The sequence below is a fragment of the Malania oleifera genome, chromosome 11 (assembly GCF_029873635.1).
Source record: "Malania oleifera isolate guangnan ecotype guangnan chromosome 11, ASM2987363v1, whole genome shotgun sequence".
NCBI classification, from domain to species: Eukaryota; Viridiplantae; Streptophyta; class Magnoliopsida; order Santalales; family Ximeniaceae; genus Malania; species Malania oleifera.
Window position 1 is genome coordinate 16835649 of NC_080427.1, and position 19554 is coordinate 16855202.

Sequence of the window (19554 nt, forward strand, 5' to 3'; positions counted from 1 at the left end):
TCCCCTTACCTTTTTCCCAAATAGCAAATCCCGAACTCTAAGGTCCCTAAACAAAGAACCGAGCTCCAAAACCTACAAACAACATTACAGAAGATACTCACAAGACTGTTCTCTACTAAACTATCAGATCAGAATTGAAAACCGAGCCTTACCTCGATTTTACGCCAAAACCGAAAAATCTCTTAAACGGAATTTCGATCCGTAAAACTTATAGAGAATCCTTCCACGATCCTCGTGGTAACTTCAGATTTACGATTCTCGCAACGAACGGAGAAGAAATCTAGAGAGATAGAGAGTAAGGAGAGTTCTAGAGAGTGAGAGAGAAGATATTTGAGTTTTCTTAGCTTGAAAGTAAAGAGACATCTATTTATAGTCCCTTTGAATCAGGCATCTTCGTCGACGAGATGGTGTGCTCATCAATGAGGTCAAACAGATAGCTCATCGACGAGAAGGTGGATTCGTCAATAAATCTTGATATCTCCATTTTTCGAAACCTCTCGGCTTCTCCTCGTCGACGAGCCTCTAAACTTTATCGATGAGATATACAAGGCCTTCGTCAATGAACTCTGGCTTCGTTAATAAAACCTGTTCAAATTCCAATTTTATCCCTCTTTTATTTATTTAAACCCACCTATCACAGTTCGGGTTCTTACAACCTCCCCTCCTTACAAAAATTTCGTCTTCGAAATTTGCATTCTCTCATTCGCAATCTTATTCATACAATCGAACACATATACACAACTCTAGAAAGAAACTGGCGACTACTAGAGCGTAGCCCCATCATACAGATATATACACACCCTCACTTATGGCGGAAGAATACCGTGGTTACAACATAAATTGTCTCAAGAGTTCACAATACACATACTCCCGACGACTAGCCACATATCCCAACCCAAAGTAGGATAACGTACAAATACTCAAAACAACTATGGATACTTCCGACGTATTTTCGTTTCCAGTTCCCAAGAAGCTTCTTCAACCTCGTGGTTCTACCATAATACCTTCACTAACGGTATATCTTTGGTACGAAGCTTTTGAACTTTACGATCCAGAACCTGAACAGGTATCTCTTCATACACTAAAGTATCCCCAATTTCCAACTCATCATAACTGATAACATGAAATGGATCCAGCATGTATCACCTCAACATGGATATGTGAAACACATCATGGACCCTCGAGAATGTTGAGGGTAATGCAATCTTGTAGGCTACCGGACCCACTCGCTCAAGTACCTCGAATGGTCCGATATACCTCGAGCTTAGCTTGCCCTTCCTCCCAAATCTCATCACCCCTTTCATCGGAGAGATACGCAAAAATACCTTACCCCCCACCTCGAACTCTAACTCACGGTGGCGAACATCTGCGTAACTCTTCTACCGACTTTGAACTGATTTAATCCTCTCCAGGATCAAACCCACCTTTTTCAGACGCCTGCTGCACAAGTTCAGGTCCTAACACCTGAGGTTCACTGACCTCATCCCAATACAAAGGAGATCAACACCTTCGACCATACAAAGCCTCGAACAGTGCCATCCCGATATTAGTCTGGAAGATGTTGTTATAAACGAACTTTAGTAGTGGCATAAACTGTATCTAGCTACCACCAAAGTCTAACACACAAGCTCGCAACATATCTTCCAAGATCTGTATCGTTCTCTCCGACTATCCATCAATCTGAGGGTGGAACGCTGTACTGAAAGTAAGCTTCGTCCCTAATGCCTTCTGTAAGCTCATCCAGAATCAAGAGGTAAACCTCGGGTCTTAATTTGACACAATGGACACCGAAACTCCATGAATTCTTACAATCTCATGCACATACATATCTGCTAACCTACTCAAAAGATAGCTAAACTTCATCGGTATGAAATGAGAAGATTTCATCAATCTATCCACGATCACCCAAATAGCATTCTGCTCGTGAAGTGCTGGCGTTAATCCAGTCACAAAATCCATGGAAATATGCTCCCATTTTCACACCGGACTAGGCAAAGGTTGCAACGACCCTGCCGGCCTCTAATGTTCAGCTTTCACTTGCTGACACGTCAGACACTGCTCCACGAAACTAAGCAATCTGCCTCTTTATACCAGACCACCAGAAGGTCTTGCGTAAGTCCTGATACATCTTCGTACTACTAGGATATACCATATACAAGGAACGATGCACTTCTTCTAGAATCGTCCTTCTGATCTCATCGTCGTTCGGAACACATAACCGAGTCCCAAACCTCAGCACATCTCCCTCAGAGATATTAAACTTTGTAGCCAATTCCTGCTGTACCTTTTTCATAACCTCTGCCAACTCTGCATCACTAGCCTGCGCGGCCTTCACACGCTTAAACAAAGTCAGCTGGATCACCAAGCTAGCAATGAAAGCCTGATGATCACCAAACACTAACTCCACGCCAAGGCTTTCCAAATCCTGTCTGATGTGACACTGAGTTACAACTGCAGATACAGCCGCAGGTCCTGACTTTTGACTCAACACATCAGTCACCACATTAGCTATCCTCGTGTGATAACCGATCATGCAATCGTAGTCCTTAATCAACTCAAGCCACTGCTTCTGCCTCATATTCAACTCCTTCTACATGAAGAAATACCTGAGGCTCTTGTGATCAATAAAGATCTCACACTGCACACCATACAAATAGTGTCGCCAGATCTTCAGTACATATACAATAGCAGCCAATTCCAAATCATGCGTAGGGTAATTCTTCTCATATTCTTTCAGTTGCCGAGAAGCATACGCTACTACCTTACCTTGTTGCATAAGCACACATCCCAAACCCTTCAGAGATGCGTCACTATAAATCACAACCACCATCTCCCGAAGGAATGGTAAACACTGGAGTAGTAACTAGCTAGTGCTTCAACTCCTAAAAGCACTGCTCGCAATCATTGGTCCACTTAAATTGCACACCCTTCCTGGTCAATTAAGCCAGAGGTCCAGACAGTTTAGAGAACCCCTTCATAAACCAAAGATAATAACCTGCCAGTCCTAGAAAACTCCGAACCTCCTGCATGTTCTTCGGCCTTACCCAGTCAACCACAACTTCGATTTTGATAGGATCAACTGATATACCATCACCAGTAACCACATGGCCTAAGAACGCAATCTAACTCAACCAGAATTCACACTTCTTCAGTTTAGCATACAACTTCTTCTCCCAAAAAGTCTGTAATACTAACCTCAAATGATCCTCATGCTCTTCCGAACTCCTCGAGTATACCAGAATGTTGTTAATGAACACCACCACGAACCGATCCAGGTACTCATGGAAAACCCTATTCATCAAATCCATGAACACCGCTGGAGCATTCATCAACACAAAAGGCGTGACTAAAAACTCATAGTGGCCATATCTGGTTCGAAAAGCAGTCTTCGCTACATCCTCAACTCTAACCCTCACCTGATGATATCCTAACCGCAAGTCGATCTTCGAAAAGACCCTCGTCCCCTGCAATTGGTTAAAGAGATCATCTATACGAGGTAAAGGATAGCGATTCTTCATAGTTACCTTATTAATCTCACGATAATCAATGCACATACGCATCGATCCGTCCTTCTTCTTCACAAACAATACTAGAGCTCCCCAGAGTGAAACACTAGGTTGAATGAAACCCTTGTCCAGTAATTCCTGCAACTGCTCCTTCAACTCCCGAAGTTCTGTTGGAGCCATCCGGTACGGAGCTTTAGAGATCGGTACCTTGCTAGGAAACAACTCTATAGCAAACTCTACCTCTTGTTCCGAAGGTAAACCAGGTAAATCATCTGGAAACACATCCGAGAACTCGCTGACTACCCGAATATTCTGGAGCCTCAACTCATCCCACGACGGTTCCTTCACACAAGCTAGGTACCCCTGACACCCGTCAAAGAGTAACCTCCTCGCCTGCAATGCTGACAGAATCTGTGGCGCCGGGCGCACACATGATCCTACAAATTCATACTCCTACTCCCTAGGAGGTATTAAAACTACAACCTTCCTACAACAGTTGATCACAGCATAACTGGAGAACAATCAATCCATCCCCAGAATAACATTGAACCTCGACATGTCGTATACAACAAAATTCGCCGGTAGCAACTTCCCCTGAATTACTACTAAGCAATCTACCAACATCTTCCCATAGAAAGATACACTCCCAGATTGCGTAGTAACAGATAACACCGCGTTCATGACTTGGGTCTCAACCCCACACCGTCCAACAAAATTCACAGATATAAAAGAATGGATTGCACCCAAATCAAACAAAACAGAAGCCTTATATGAAAGCAATAATAAGGTACCTGTCACTACGTTCCCTGCATGCTCAGCAGTCCACTGGAGTAAGAAAGTATACTTTGGCCGGAGCTGTATTCATTTGAACAGTTCCCTGAGGTATCTAGTTGCTTCCTTGGTTCACACTAGATGCAGGCATATCTCGCTTCATTGCACGATAATCACGAAACATGTGACCTAACTGGCCACAATTGTAGCAGTTACCCCCAAAGGACCGGCACTCCCCCCTTGTGCCATTTGTGACATCTGGTACAACGACCACTAGTCTGACTCATCTGAGAATCCTGGCGCTTGGTGTTCTAGCGGTAACCCGAGCCCTTGTTTCTCTTCTTCCACGATCCCTAACGAGATCCTGTCTGAGAACCAGAAGGTACTGCCATCTTCCTCGATTCCTGATCCACCTCGTCCTCTCGGATACTGGTCTCAATCACCATGGCTTTATCCACCAACACCAAGAACTCGCGGATCTTAAGCATACCTACCAATCTGCGGATATCCTTCCTCAAGCCCTTCTCAAACCTCCAAGTCTTCTCATACTCACTCAAGATCAAACACGGCGCAAATCGGGACAGCTCTATATATCGAGCCGCATAACCCTACACCATCATACTCCCCTGAGTCAGAGCAGAAAACTCATCCGCCTTCGCATCATGTACTAAAGCCGGGAAGTATCTATCAAAGAACACCTCCTTGAAACGGCTCCATGACATCACCTCAGGACCGGCTCTCTGCTTCTCTAGCAGACTCACCGCAGTCCACCATCGACCCGCCTCCCCAAATAGCTGAAACGTAGCATAGAGGACTCGCTGCCTATTAGTGCAGTGCAACACCTCCAAGATCCTCTCAATCTTCTCCACCCAAACCTCTGCTATCGTTGGGTCAGATCCTCCAGAGAATGTCGGAGGATGCATTCGTGTGAACCTCTCAATGGTGCACCCCGCAACAATAAGAGAACGCTCGCGTCTCCTCACACTCTGCATGATCTCCCGTAACACCTGCCTCGTCAACCCTCGAGACACAAAGGAGACTCATCACTCGCAGTCTCCTCGAAACCACTTCCCAAGTCATTTTCATTGGCCTCCATTCTGCAACACAATAGGAATCTATCAATATCCCTATAACACATACAGTTAACACAATGATTTGCACTAATCGTGTTAACTATTCCCTACCAGGTCTAGGTCTGTCCTATCACCCTGACACGAAAGTCACTAATGATATGCCTTGCTTTTACTGGAATCGTCATCCCAGGAAAAACATAGAATACCGTTGACAAATCTCGGTCTAGCAACCGAACAACCCTCAACCAACTCTACCCATATCCAACATCCTATACTCTAGTATGTACTCACAGCTAAGTCTAACCAAGTCTACAAGATCTAACAACCTGGTTAGCTCTGATACCAAGTTGTTACGCCACAAACCCGGATACAGGACCCAAGGGTGAAAATGTCATCTAACCTGTTTCTGTATCATACAATCTATCCATAGATACAGTACAAAGGATGAGGGTCCGACCCCGTGGGATTCCCAGGCACCCTAAACACATCCAAACACAACCATATGCGCAACGAAAAAAGGACATTCTATATACATATGCAATACCATACCAGAGTCTATACAAGAGCAGAACAGGCTCTATCATACAACGTACAACCGGGTGCTCAATACATTCCAAAATGGCAACCCATCAAAACACAGTCCTAACACTTACCTAAGCGCTAACCGCAGTACACCGACCACTATCCTCCCTACACCAGGACACTAGTTCCGGTTACTCGAAGGACCTGTAAAAATATACATATAGTAGGGGTGAGACACCTCTCAGTAAGGAAGAACACAGGTTATATCGGTGTGTGGCATTTGAGTGTTATCATGATGCAACATACACGCAGTTAAATGCAGTTCAGTACTAATTTTACATAGTGCATGCACACACACATACACGCATGATCAGAAATCCCAGTGTCGTCACACCCATCAGCCCGAAGCCGGCCCGCGACATATGACGTTGGCCTGTAGTCAACCCGCGTAACACGGTGCCACCGGCACATGGCTAGTCCCCGACTCCCATGGCATTGTACCGGCCTCACACCCTTCGACCTGATCTGCTGGAATAGGCTTACACCCTCGGATATAGAGTCGGACCTCTGCCAATCGATGGCCAGCGATTTTATACGCCCTCGGATATAGAGTCGAACACTCTCAGTACCTGGAGCGATTCGAAACCGCGTTCCTACTAACATTTCAACCCATCACACACACACATGCATGCTCATATAACCAAACAAACCACACCCATTTGGTAATCTAAAATCACGGTTTTCCAAACAAATACAGTTTAAACAAGTCAAGGCATAGTCATCCTTATAACACAGTATAAATCAACATATACGCTCGATTTTTAACAAAACCAAGGATGCAGCTCGTCGTCCCCTTTTTCCCAAAACTGTAATCATAAAAAACCCATAGTTTTCCCCATTAGATCCCTCCAAATGAGTTGCTAAAACACACATAGGACCGTAAACCACAGTTCCACCGAATCCGATTTCAAAAATAATCGATATAAACACAATTCCCCTTACCTTTTCCCCAAATAGCAAATCTCGAACTCTAAGGTCCCTAAACAATGAATCGAGCTCTAAAACCTACAAACAATAATACAGAAGATACTCACAAGACTGTTCTCTACTAAACTACCGGATCAGAATTAAAAATCGAGCCTTACCTCAATTTTACGCCAAAACCCAAAAATCTCTAAAACGGAATTCCGATCCATAGAACTTGTAGAGAATCCTTCCACGATCCTCGTGATAACTTTAGATTTACGATTCTCGCAACGAACAACGAAGAAATCTAGAAAGATAGAGAGTAGGGAGAGTTCTAGAGAGAGAGAGAGAGAGAGAGAGAGAGAAGATATTTGAGTTTTCTTAGCTTGGAAATAAATAGACATCTATTTATAGCCCCTTTGACTTGGGCGTCTTCTTCAACAAGATGGTGTACTCGTCGACGAGGTCATATAGATAGCTCATCGACGAGAAGGTGGATTCATCGACGAATCCTAATATCTTCGTTTTCTGAAACCCCTCGGCTTCTCCTCCTCGACGAACTCTGGCTTCGTCGATGAAGCCTGTTCAAATTCCAATTTTATCCCTCTCTTATTTATTTAAACTCACCTATCACGGTTCGGGTTCTTACATTACCCCTCATGACATGTGAGTCTAGTGGGGTCCTGTGCACTTAAAGTGTGGGAACCTAAGGTCGATCTAGGACAACCTAAGCATAAAGTCCTATCATGCACGATGTAGTTATTACAGACCATATTGAATTATAATTCAGAATGAAGAATATAAAAATACATTTATAAATTAAGCACAATATTCTTCAATCTTCCTTGGGGTCACCATACGCCACCATGATGTAACGTTCTTTTCAATTCCATGCGTAGAGTGAACCTGCATGCAAGTTCAGGGCAAACATCAGTACCAATGTATTTGTCATTATCAAAACAGAATATGACCAATCAGATCAACATTAACCATAAAATTTTATAAAACATAGATAAATAACAATGTTATACTTTTTCATATGAAAGAAGTAGTTCATTTATTAAATAATAACATATTTTATTTTTTAATATAAAAATAAATGAATAAAAATGAATAATGAAAAAAATGTCAATCGAAAGTCTTGTGATTCACATCATCCTTAACTAGTCACAAATAAAATTTGCTATGGGGTTTTTGTAATTTTTAACCATGGATTTCTTTGTAATTTATTTTGGGAAAGAAAATTAAGTGTTTTTTTTTTTTTTTTTTGTAATTTTCATGGTAAGAGAAATTAATCATAAAATTTATTTATTTATTTATTTTGGAAAGAAAGTTTTTTGTGATTTACTTATATGGTCTAATGTATAAGTGGGTTGGTTTATGGATGACGTGATAGATTCCTATCTAATTATTTATCAAAATCAAGAGGTTTTTATTTTTGATATAGTGATTTCTTTTCTTAATCATAACAATTGTGATTTTTGGTTTGGAGAATTGGAATGATATTACATGAGAAGAATTGAAATGTAATTGTCAATTTGGTTCGGTTCTATTCTCTACTAAATAAAAAAATTTCAATTCCCTTAAATTTTAATCCGAAATGACTGATTGCATAACCCTACGTAGCGAATGAGGATGATTATCGAATTAGGAAATTACAATCCATATCTGACTCAATTAAACGACAGATTATAGAAGTTCAAATGAAATAATCTATGGTAAATGGAGAATAATATGTCATCTGCATTTCAAGTGTAACTTTTTTACCGAATAATTTATTTCTTTTCATAGTACTTGAAGTTATTTTTCAAATTATAATTTGGTAAATTATTAAATATTTAAAAACCAATCATAAAATTATAATTTAAAAAAATTTAAATCATGAATTTAGAAATTTTTTTTTAATCACAAGAATCAAGCATTTACGCATGAGTTTGAAACAGGACATCAAGCAAATCCTGAGGTGCAAACAATTATTGGAGAACTAAGAATGTGGAACTAAACCTTGGTTAATTAGACTTAATACCTGATAGGTATAGCCATGTGTAATTATTTATGACTTCAAGCATTAACATGTTAATGGGTTAATAGATATCCATCAAATAAACCTAATGTCTGTCAACAAACTTTTGAATCATATCCAATTTATGTAACATACAAAAAAAATTATTAATTGATTTAAATGGGTCAAATTGGATTTAGATTAATAAATTTTTATTCATTTTTCTAGGTCTAGTGCTAACTAAAATAATTTCACACATATATTTAGGCCATGTTTGGCTATGGAAAACAAATTTTATTTTCTTTTTTGGAATTTTCAAAAAATAAAACACAAAATTACCTCATTCTTTTCCATTTGCTTGAAATATTTATAAAGAAAACTTAAAAATAATTTTTAAAAATGTTTCTCAACTTTCCTTTACAAATTTGAAAAATTGAAAATATTTTAGTAATTATTTTTTCGACAAGTGAATTGGGCAATAAATATTAAATTTTTTTCCTTCATGATCTATTGAGATGTCATGACAACTCTTGCTCACCTATTTGGGCCTTTTCTATAGAGATCCAAATTCTCACCATGTACAAGGCATTCTTCTATTACTGTAATAAACTGGTGACACTTCCATGGCAGGTGTAAACATTAGTTTCTCTCGGTTTCACCTTCCATAAGAGTTTCATTCGTCCAAGCCGTCCCTTCACCTGAAACTAACAAATAATACTTCCAAACTTCATTAATCTTCTGTTCATAACTTAAACCCCAGTTGAGTCGAATCAAGTAAAGGTACAAGTGCAAGTACACAGTCGTTTCTTAGGAAGTTCAGCTGACTAGAGAGCCGTAATTTCAGAGAGATTGAAAGAGTAAAAGGTTACTCTAGTCAGATTAGCTTTCACATTGTCCAGTTCAATCAGGATGGACTTATTTCAAAACCATGCATTGGCAAGCAGCAATGAGACGCAGTGAGGCGACACTACTTACAAGTGACGCTCAAAAAAATTGAAGGGTTTAGGGTTCAAAGTTTAGGGGAATGTTGTTGGCAGGGGAGAGGAAAAAATCTTCTTCCACTTTCCTTTTCAAGTGTCAATTGAGGAAAATAAATAAACAAATAAACCTTTTCACCGACATTCTTCCTCTGTCATTCCTACAGATAACGAGGGTCAAGAACATATGCCTAAGAACAGGGGACAATATAATGCAGAAATGATGGGACGGGTGTGGAGCAGCAAGCAAAAGACTAAAACCCCCAGACAGATCAGCAGCTTTGTGTTGCAGTAGCTAACGAAGAATGGTAAGCATGGCCAGGGCAGCAGCGGAGGCACCACAGGCACATTAAAGGCAGTGAACTCAATGTGTCCTCCACATACAGTTGTGAGTTCTTGACACAGCCAGCCAGTTTATTTTTCAAATAGGAAAACGTTGATTGAAGAGCCAAATAAATAAACAAATGAAATAATATGCAGGAAGGAGACTATAAAGATGCTGTACATTGCGCCAAGAGAGGCCCTTTTTTTCCTTCCTAGCAAGGATAGAATGGGCTAAGGCCATTATTGTTCATGATATACAGAGAATGGCAATGGGAGCTCATAAGCTGCTTGAGCATACATCTCTCGTTTGTCTCTCATCGAGGTCATGAGCTATAAAGTTTCCACTTGAATGGACAGGAGTGAAAAGCAATGCATCTTTGGTTTTGTACATCCTAACCTACAAGCAACATGAGAAGAAGAAAACAATGGTAAATATCTTGGTGGGATTTTCAGGAGGCGTTTTTTAAGTGAATCAGAAATCTGAAAACTGAAGTCTACAAATGCATTTTACCTTTATGTGCATCTCATAAAGAGATCAATATCCGCCAATTGAGACAGACCAAACACAGGACATTTCTCAATGCCATAATCACCATGATTGGAAAATTTTAGACAATATGATTTAAGCCATATTACCACAGCAGTGAGAAATTCATTGTCGATGAGATGGAAAATGTCTATGAATGAAATTGACCAATATTTTACTGTTTAATATTTTTGGCAGAGACATACCAGCTGAAGTTGCCAAATCTTTTAAATGATATTTCATAAATCTGCTCATTTTTTTTAAGGATACATTCTGTGGTCTAGAGGAAATGCATCATTTTACAAGTATCCGTGGTTAAAAATCAGACTTGTGCAAAAGCACAAGTGGCATTCTTCCACACCCTATTTGAATTGGAATGATTAAATATTCTAGAATCATAGAAGGAAATAAATAAATAAATAAATAAATAAATTTACCTCAGAAATAAACAAAAAGCAAGAAAGTCTTTCCAACCAGTGCCGACATTATCTCTTGACTCGGAGAATGTTGTTGTGGATGGTACCACCGGAAACTGATTCTCTCCGAGGATCAATCTTCCAATGGCCATCAACAATGAATTTTATCTACCATCAAAATATGAAGAAGATTAGAGAAATGGATATGAAAGGGCCATTTTTCCAGAACAGCTGCAAAGAGTGCACAATAATTTTGATAATGTGAGGGATCTCAGACAAAGATGAAGTTGCATGCTCAATCAATATCTTAACATGAATTACCACATGCATGGGTGCTTTTGCATGCAAAAAAAAAAAAAAAAACTTCCATTTCCTGCACCCTCTAAAAAGGGCTTTCATAGACAATTAATCACCAATAAAAAATTAATATTCATCTCCTTGTAGTAATTATAGATCATGCCTTGGTTTAACTGCATTTGAAAGCAACCTTTGGCTATGAATGGTCAGTAGCTGCAACAATATAACCTCAGCAGTGGCTTTTTTATGGGTTTGTTTTCAATTTTTTGAATGGTAATAACCAGAATCGCAGAGGAAAACTGCATTGTAATATGGTGAAAGGTGAAGATATCGGCTCAAGAATGTAAACCATTTTTTAAAGTTTGGGAATAGGAATATTTTAACAGTGCATACATCTTAGCAGCCATAATCCATGTTGTGATTCCAGAGAGGCTGATAATTAGGAAGGCAATGATTAGAGAAATTGCTCACCAAATTCTAGACTCTACAGGAGCATTTGGTTCACAACATCAAAAATATTTCCAGCCAGACATTTCTGTGATTCTCATTCCTAGGGATGTGATGCCTATTTTTGTTTGCTTCACATTATAAGATTTCCAGGCAATATAGATCCCCATGACAGCATTTGATTCAATGTGGGAATCACATTTCAAGAAGATGACCATTATACCCTTGACCTATCTATAAACAATATATGATGAATAATTATATTTTCAACACAAAAACCTGTTAAGAATGTGTACTTAATTAAATCTAGATCCTAAAACTTTCAACAATCTTGAACACAAAATAAAAAAATAAGAAAGATGCTTAATAATCCAATTCACAGAAATAATTGGGGGCAATATAGTCTCCAAATTGTAACCATTATATCATATTATTATATCATAACAATAACAATACTTTCGTCTTTATTAAAAAATTATTACTACAAATATAATAATATGTAACAATACCACGGGGAAATTGATGTCTAATCATCCAAAATTATAAGGGCAATTTGGTCCCAAATGCAGGATTCTCAAGGTACTAGGATGCCCATGTTTTGTTGGAATCTTTCATTTCCAAAAATGTTAAGGTTCCCAGTGCCCAAACAAACGTGGGAATAAGATGCCATGGGCATCATATTCCCGAGAATATTGAAAAATGCTGCAAACCAAATGCCCCACATACAAGTATTTGGCCAAGACATGGGAAATAGAGCAATATAAATCTTTTTATAAAATTTGGTTCCAAAAAACACACTTCTTGAATTCTGATTTAAAAAAGAAAAATGTACAAAACTTATACTTGGTATACATTGAATATCATTTATGCATAGGAGATGACTTTTAGGTTTCCTGAAATTGAGAATGTAGATACATTTTCTGTGCTAAAAACTTCATATGCTGAAGCACATATATGAAGTGCTTCTTACCTGACAAAGTAAATAGACAGTTATGTACCAGTGTCCGCAATACGTACAAACACAAAGCATGGGAAATACCATCCACAATGTGGTATTTTAAACTCATGATCCAAGTTTTAGAATATACTTCTTCGGAAAACTTATATTGGGCCTTTCTGCATACTACAAGCAGATATTGCTGGTTATTCCCTGGGAATTAAATGATGAGATCAAAGAAGCCCTATGCAAATTATAAACTCAACCCAATGACAGATGGAACACATTTTTTCATTGAATTGAGGGCAAAAAAAAATGCCTTGATCAAATTGCAAAAAGGCCAAAATGTCCTAATTAATTCTCCTTATGTATGAATCTAAACAATTGGTTGCATATATTTTAGATGGTAGATATTTGTACCTCATATGTCCCAGGATAAAGCCACAGCACTGTTGACCAAAGCTTGGTTTTCCTGGAAACAAGTTAGAAACCTTTGATTCTAAAATCATTTCAAGTAAAATGTGTGTGCGTGTAAAGATTTTTAGATAAAAGGGAGCATGCAGGTTACATAGAAAGCATGAAAACCAAAGAAATCGTGAATGTATTAAATTACAATTTTCCCCTAGATTAAGAAACTGGTCCACGTTGAACTTACATAAGAACAATTATCAATCAATGCTAACTATCTTTTATTTGTGCCATTGCTAGAAGTCAACCTGGAAGCCTGCACTAGGAATTGGTCGTGAGATATGGGAGTTTCTTCCCACCAATCCTAGACCAACAATGTTCTAGAGAGTCTTCGGGGGGCTCGAATTAGGGTCATTACGGAGAGTCCCAACCCCCCTTAGCCTTTTCTTAGGCTAAGTATCCTTTGTTACCTTGTCCATTTTTCTTTCTTTTTTCACCCTGACCATGTATTTCTTTTTAATTGCTTGAGACTTGACACCTAAAGTGGCATGGCCTTAATAGAGGATGATAGCCCCACACAAGTTTGCCTCTCCCCTGTAAATATCCTTAATACCCTTCAGCAATATGCTTTGGTGGGCTTGGGAAACTCTATTGACATGTCAATTTTCCTCGGAGTCATCAGAACTCCTTCACCTGCCACTATTCATGCTTGAGCTTCTTAAGAACTGCCTTTCTAGAACATTCATTACTTTGCAACGCACACTCTCCTCCCCCTTCAAGAACCCCCTCTACAGAAAGGAAAGAGAGCGATCACTTGGCAGAACAGAAAATAACTTGTAGATTCAGATTTCCTCAGAACATTGAGAAAGCATGCAACAGTTCACATAAAAATGTCATAGTCAATCCATAATTAGACATTTGACAGCCCTAAGCCTCTAACCAACATCCAAATGAGCACATTCCACAAGGTTGCATGTTCAAATTAGTTCATTTGAAATGTCACGAGTCACCATCTCATAGGAGCATGCAGTTTAGTACTGAAATCACTTTTAAAACCATGTGCACTAGAGATCTGACCAAATGAAGTGCATTTGTGTGTCAATTATAAACATGTCACTGTTGACATGAAAAAGATAAAGTTGAGTGGTTGAAATGATTAAAGCATGACACAGGAGCAAAGAGCCTTGTCCTTAAAGAGGTTCAAGGATCTGCAGTCTGTAAGAGGGTTGCACTCATCCACACATCAGTATAGGTCCATTAACTGAAAACAAAATTACCTTTGTGAGCATTGAACCACCTTTTTTTTCATTGTTTTACCTTGAGTGAGCATGTGCATGGTGGGGAGTACAAGTTCTATAACCAAAAGGACACAAAAAGAAAAGAGAAAAAAAAAAAGGGTGAAACAAAAGCAACAGAGCAAACAGAAATAGAATATTAACATGAAACAATACAAAGTGAAAACAAAGGAAACAAAGAAAAGAGAGAGAGAATCTAAAAGCGAGAAGGCATCTCCTTGAAGATTACATCAACCACAGGGAGAACAGATACCCATTTGGTCCTGATATTTTAAATCAGTTCATCTAATTTCAAAAGATGGAATATTTGAGTTTCCTCACATTAACTTGTGTAATGTTTGGTATACTGGAATAGGGTGGATTAAAAGTGAAACGAAATGAAATCTAATAAAAATTTGTAGAAATAGACTGATCATTTCTACTTCATTCGCTCATTGCCTTGTCAAAGAGAACGATAAGTTATAGAAAGTTTGGATAAGACATGGAATAACAGTTCCAAAGCAGAAGCCTCGCTGCACCACAGCAGCAGCATCCCCTAAAACAGGAGGTTCCAGCAACTAAGACTGAAAATACTTTAGCAGCATTATAGATGCACCTCTGGGAGTGTCCACCTTTGGGAGTGTTTGGGCTGCTTCTGCAGATTGATAATTGGGCATCCAGGTAGTATTAAGCTAAGGAGTTGCTTCGTTCATGGGCACACTGCCAAAATATTCTAATAAATTATAATAATGACTCAGACAATTTATAACTCCCTAGTTTGATGTGTGAGGGGAAAGAAAAAAAAAAGGGCGGGGGGATGGGGGAGGGGAGGGGAATGGAAAGCAAAAAACAAAATAAAATACCCAAAAAACCTGTAACTCAATGTGATGACTGATGAGTGGATCCAATTCTCGTAGTATCGCCTATTTTTCCTTCTTGATACAGCTAATATATCTCGTAACTTTCTCATATATGTCAATTCATACAAGAATGAGAGAACAAAAAGATGGGGAGAACATGATGGGCTTCTTAAACTTGAAGGGAATAAAAGAAACTAAATGAAAAACACCTCATCTAATGCAGTAGAGAAATTCAAATTTCTTTAACTTGGAAAACAAGTAACTAAATAATCATGCTTGACTATTAAACATCAAGGAATATTTTTAAAGACCTTGATCCAACAGTGTCTATAGTGCCAGACAATGGCTGCAGATCCATTTTAATTCGATGATGCCAACCATTGAAGCTACCTGCCACCTCCACAACTTCACCATCCCCCGAGTACTGGATCTCAACCTGATAAAATCCATGAAAAAGTTAACCTACTCAGCAAGTACAATACAAATAATCCTAGAAACAAATGATAATTGAACAGAAAAACATCCATACTCTCATGCGTGTGTGCACACCAGCATGAATGGAACACAACTTTTTGCACTGTTCCATGATCATTAGCTCTAGGTCATCTGTCCTACAAACCTTTAAATCAAGGGCTCTTACCTCAATCAAAATTCAAAACCCCCCCTATCATAGCCTCTCTGTCACAAAAACCGTAGCTTTTAACACCCAAACTTAGTAATTCTTTTCACTGAACCTCCTTCAATTTTTTCTTTGACACTAGGCAGCAGCAACAAGTGGGGAATGCAGGAAATCAGGGGTTCTTATTTTCTTCATTTTGTTTTTCTTAAAAAAAAGTGTACAAGTGTACGGGGAAGTAGACAACTAAATTTTTTGTCTTTTATGTTCTTTGTCATTCAATAATTACTACTTTAGAAGAAAATAAAGCAACATATAAAATAGTTATATCCCTGTTTCATGCAGTCTTCACCTTGAAATCATGTATATTATCTCTATGCAACATTCTGAAAATAAAAATAAAAATAAAAAAAGCCCAGCTGCACCTTATTTCTGGAAAACATTCTATGCTATGCCAATTGCCAAAATTCTTTGACCGATATTTTAGATTCGAGCAAGAAAATCCCAAGTAAAAGGGCAAATGCAGCACCTCCTCTAATTCCGAAAGGCTTTCTTCGGCAGCATGCAATTCTGCATCTTTTTCTGAGATTAATTTATGAGCCTTGCTGATCTCTGTTTCTGACTTCATTTGCAAAATGGACAAAGCTCGCTGAAGGCAAAAGAGAAATGCCAAGTTAGTAATAGATACATTATTCACTAACATGTGCCTACTAGAAACAGGATTCTGGTAATGGGTGCTCTTAGGGCACTTGTTAATATTACTATTTCAAAAAATATCTTCCATTTAATGGATCAATGCATTATATGCAAGAATAGCTTCTAAAATAACACCTTAAACAGCGCTCATCCCTATGGTACTTGCTCTGATGAAATCAGTAAGAAAAAAATGCTTTCAACACAAACGTCATGCATACTCTTAATGAAGCAGCATTTGCCACAATTATGAAATAGAAACTTCGAACAGAATGAACACATCTGTCTGAATATTTGGTCTCTATAATGAATTTCTATGATTTCTTAAGAATCTGTTCAATTTTTAAAATCAGAAGTCAAAACCTATAGCTCTTCTAACTTAATTATAAACAACAGAAAAGCCTTTCAAAGCATAGTTGGTACTTGGCACTACCTAATAAACATTACAACATTCTATTACTCAAATCTTCTAGTCTTTACCACCACCATTTTTGTAACTATTCTGCAGACAGCCTTGTCACTTGCATGAATATGTAAGCAAGAAATCATTTTGTTAATCCCATGTTGTTTTTCGCCTTCAAATGAACCCTAAAAATATGATTTGAGAAATAATTGCAACAAAGCTTTAAATCCCACTAGAAGGGTCAACTAAACTGATTCTGTTCTGACATTCTGCTCAATCCAAGATAATATCCGCTGAAAATTAGAATGCTGTCAATTTTTCTTAATACCTCTGTCAAAGTCATCCTATGTTAAATCCTCATCAGCCTCTTAAAATCAATTCCAAAAACGAAAGCCCCTGATTTAGCATTTTTGGTTAAGTGATTACAATGCATCAGTTACCATCACAATGACAGAATCCCTCCTTCTCATCCTTTCCTGGTGCAGTAAATAATATTTGCTTACATTTCAATCTCAAAATGACTTCACTAGGTATCAAGTGATGCAAAAAATAGATATACAGGATAAATCAAGTGTCCCATATTAAGGCCATTACCAAGATGGTAGGTGAATTTCAGTAGAAGTTTCAACCCCATTTGGATTTGAAACTCATATAGCTGCCAATGCTATATTAATTTCCAATAATAAGCAATTTTGCATAAAATTAACTCTGCTGGTCATGTTCATGGCTCCCAGTTATGATATATCTCTCCTTTCACTCAATGTGTAAAAGATATTTATGATTAAAAAAGAGTGCAAGAAGTGAAGCCCCTCAAAGAGACCCTCACAAAAAAAGTCCAACACTTCAACTTCAGGGCTTTTAGTGTTTATTTTTATTTTTAATTTTTTGCATTCTTTATGGCCTGGCATTTTTGTTGATTTGTACAAAACACAATACAAAACTGTCCTGAAATTTGTTGAAATCCACAGAAATCCAAATTTAAGCATTCAATTTCATTTTACCAGACACAACATAAATCATTCATCTCTCGATTTCCAGTAGGATGCCAATTGATGTTATCTTTTGAGGAATTAATGAATATCTATACCATATTAAGAAAAAATAATGAAAAATAAAAATAAAAAATAAACAACTAAGTTAAATCATTTTGTTGGCAAAAATATCCTTATTTTTTAAGAAAGGCAAAATATTCATAAAAAAATTAAATTTAACAAAAATTGGATAAAATTGTACTTATAAAGATTATTCAAGAAAGGTTTTAAGATTTGAATCTAAAATAAAGTTCATTTGATCAGAAAAAATAAAAGTAACAATCACAATGGGCTTTTGAGACTTTCTATGTTAACAAGAGGGCCAAGCAGACTAAAGTTAAACTTAGACTTGTTATTAATTATCAGCGTCTTAACCACTTCCATGAGAAAAAGCCAAGGAAATATGAATTACAGCCATACATTGCAACACAGCTCAGCATCTTCCCAGATAAACAGATGACGACAATGCAGCTGCAGCAATTTCTTAGTATATAGTCAATTGCATGCCTAATAATGATAAAGAAAGAAGATTTATCCTTAAAAATGTAAAATTGGTAAGCCATTTTAGCATCTTTTAAAATAATTTTAAATATTTTTATATCATTACCATGGCCAATAACCAAACTCATCAAAGATAGATATTAAGAATAAAATTATAGACCTAGAAACAGTAGCTACTAGCTCATTAAGCATTTGGTTAGAAAATAAAATAAAAGTGACAATATTAAAAATGCTAAATAAAGAAAGTTTCTTTGGCCACTCTTCCAACATCTTCTAAAACTATGGTAAAATTTCTAATGTCACTAAGATAATAATAACCTAACTTGTCAAAGATAAATATTAGAAATAAAATCATAGATCTAGAAGTGCCCTTCAAACAAAAAGTCAAATTTGTTTGAAATTAGAAGAAACTCACTAATGGACCTTTATGTAAAAAGAAAAGCACTAGTTATAAAGATTTTATTTAGGGAAAAAGACAAAACCTCTATTGATTTTTGACAAAGATGCAGACTTTCCCTAAAGTTTCAAAAATCTCATGGAGCTCTATTAAGGTTTCAAAAATCCCACAGCCTCCCTTGAGTAATAAGGCACAAACCTCCCATAAGCTTTTAGAAATCTCATAGACGTAACTTTGACATTGGACTTGGGACACATGAACCCCATCCCCAAGTAGTTTTCTTTTTTTTGCAAAATATCGCGGGAGGCCCACATCTTTTCTTTTTCCAAACCTTAAAGGAGGTCTACGGGGTCTTCAAAACCTCGAAAGAGGTTTGCGTCTCTTTGCCAAACCTAAAAGGTCTCATAGAGTTTTTGAAACCTCAAGGGAGGTCTACGTCTGTTTGCCAAAGTTCATGGGAGGTCAGCGCCTTCTGCTTTTAATTTAATTAATCATGATTTTATTGCACAAATGTTACTACTAATATAATAAGTACTTGTATGTCAAAAATATTGAATTCAAAGTCCTCTTGTACCATGTTAGTATTTAAACAGTCTGTCAATATTTT

The 19554-nt window shown here is 37.7% G+C and overlaps 1 protein-coding gene across 6 annotated transcripts in view; it reads right to left on the bottom strand.

Moving 5' to 3' along the window:
• Positions 1–10230: 10230 nt before the first annotated feature.
• The window catches only part of LOC131168648 (protein PTST homolog 3, chloroplastic), a 61730-nt gene continuing 52406 nt past the window's right edge, over positions 10231–19554 (bottom strand). For 2 of the 6 annotated variants that reach the window (XM_058128250.1, XM_058128249.1), the window contains exons 9-13: positions 16452–16571; positions 15618–15742; positions 13185–13236; positions 11105–11251; positions 10231–10538 (exon numbers count right to left, since the gene is read on the bottom strand). In XM_058128250.1, the coding sequence (XP_057984233.1) occupies positions 11153–11251; positions 13185–13236; positions 15618–15742; positions 16452–16571 (396 nt within the window). In that variant the 3' untranslated portion in view covers positions 10231–10538; positions 11105–11152. Of the gene's footprint in view, positions 10539–11104; positions 11252–13184; positions 13237–15617; positions 15743–16347; positions 16572–19554 lie in introns of those variants that run through there. The other 4 variants (XR_009140372.1, XR_009140371.1, XR_009140370.1 and 1 more) reach the window with 3 other exon arrangements.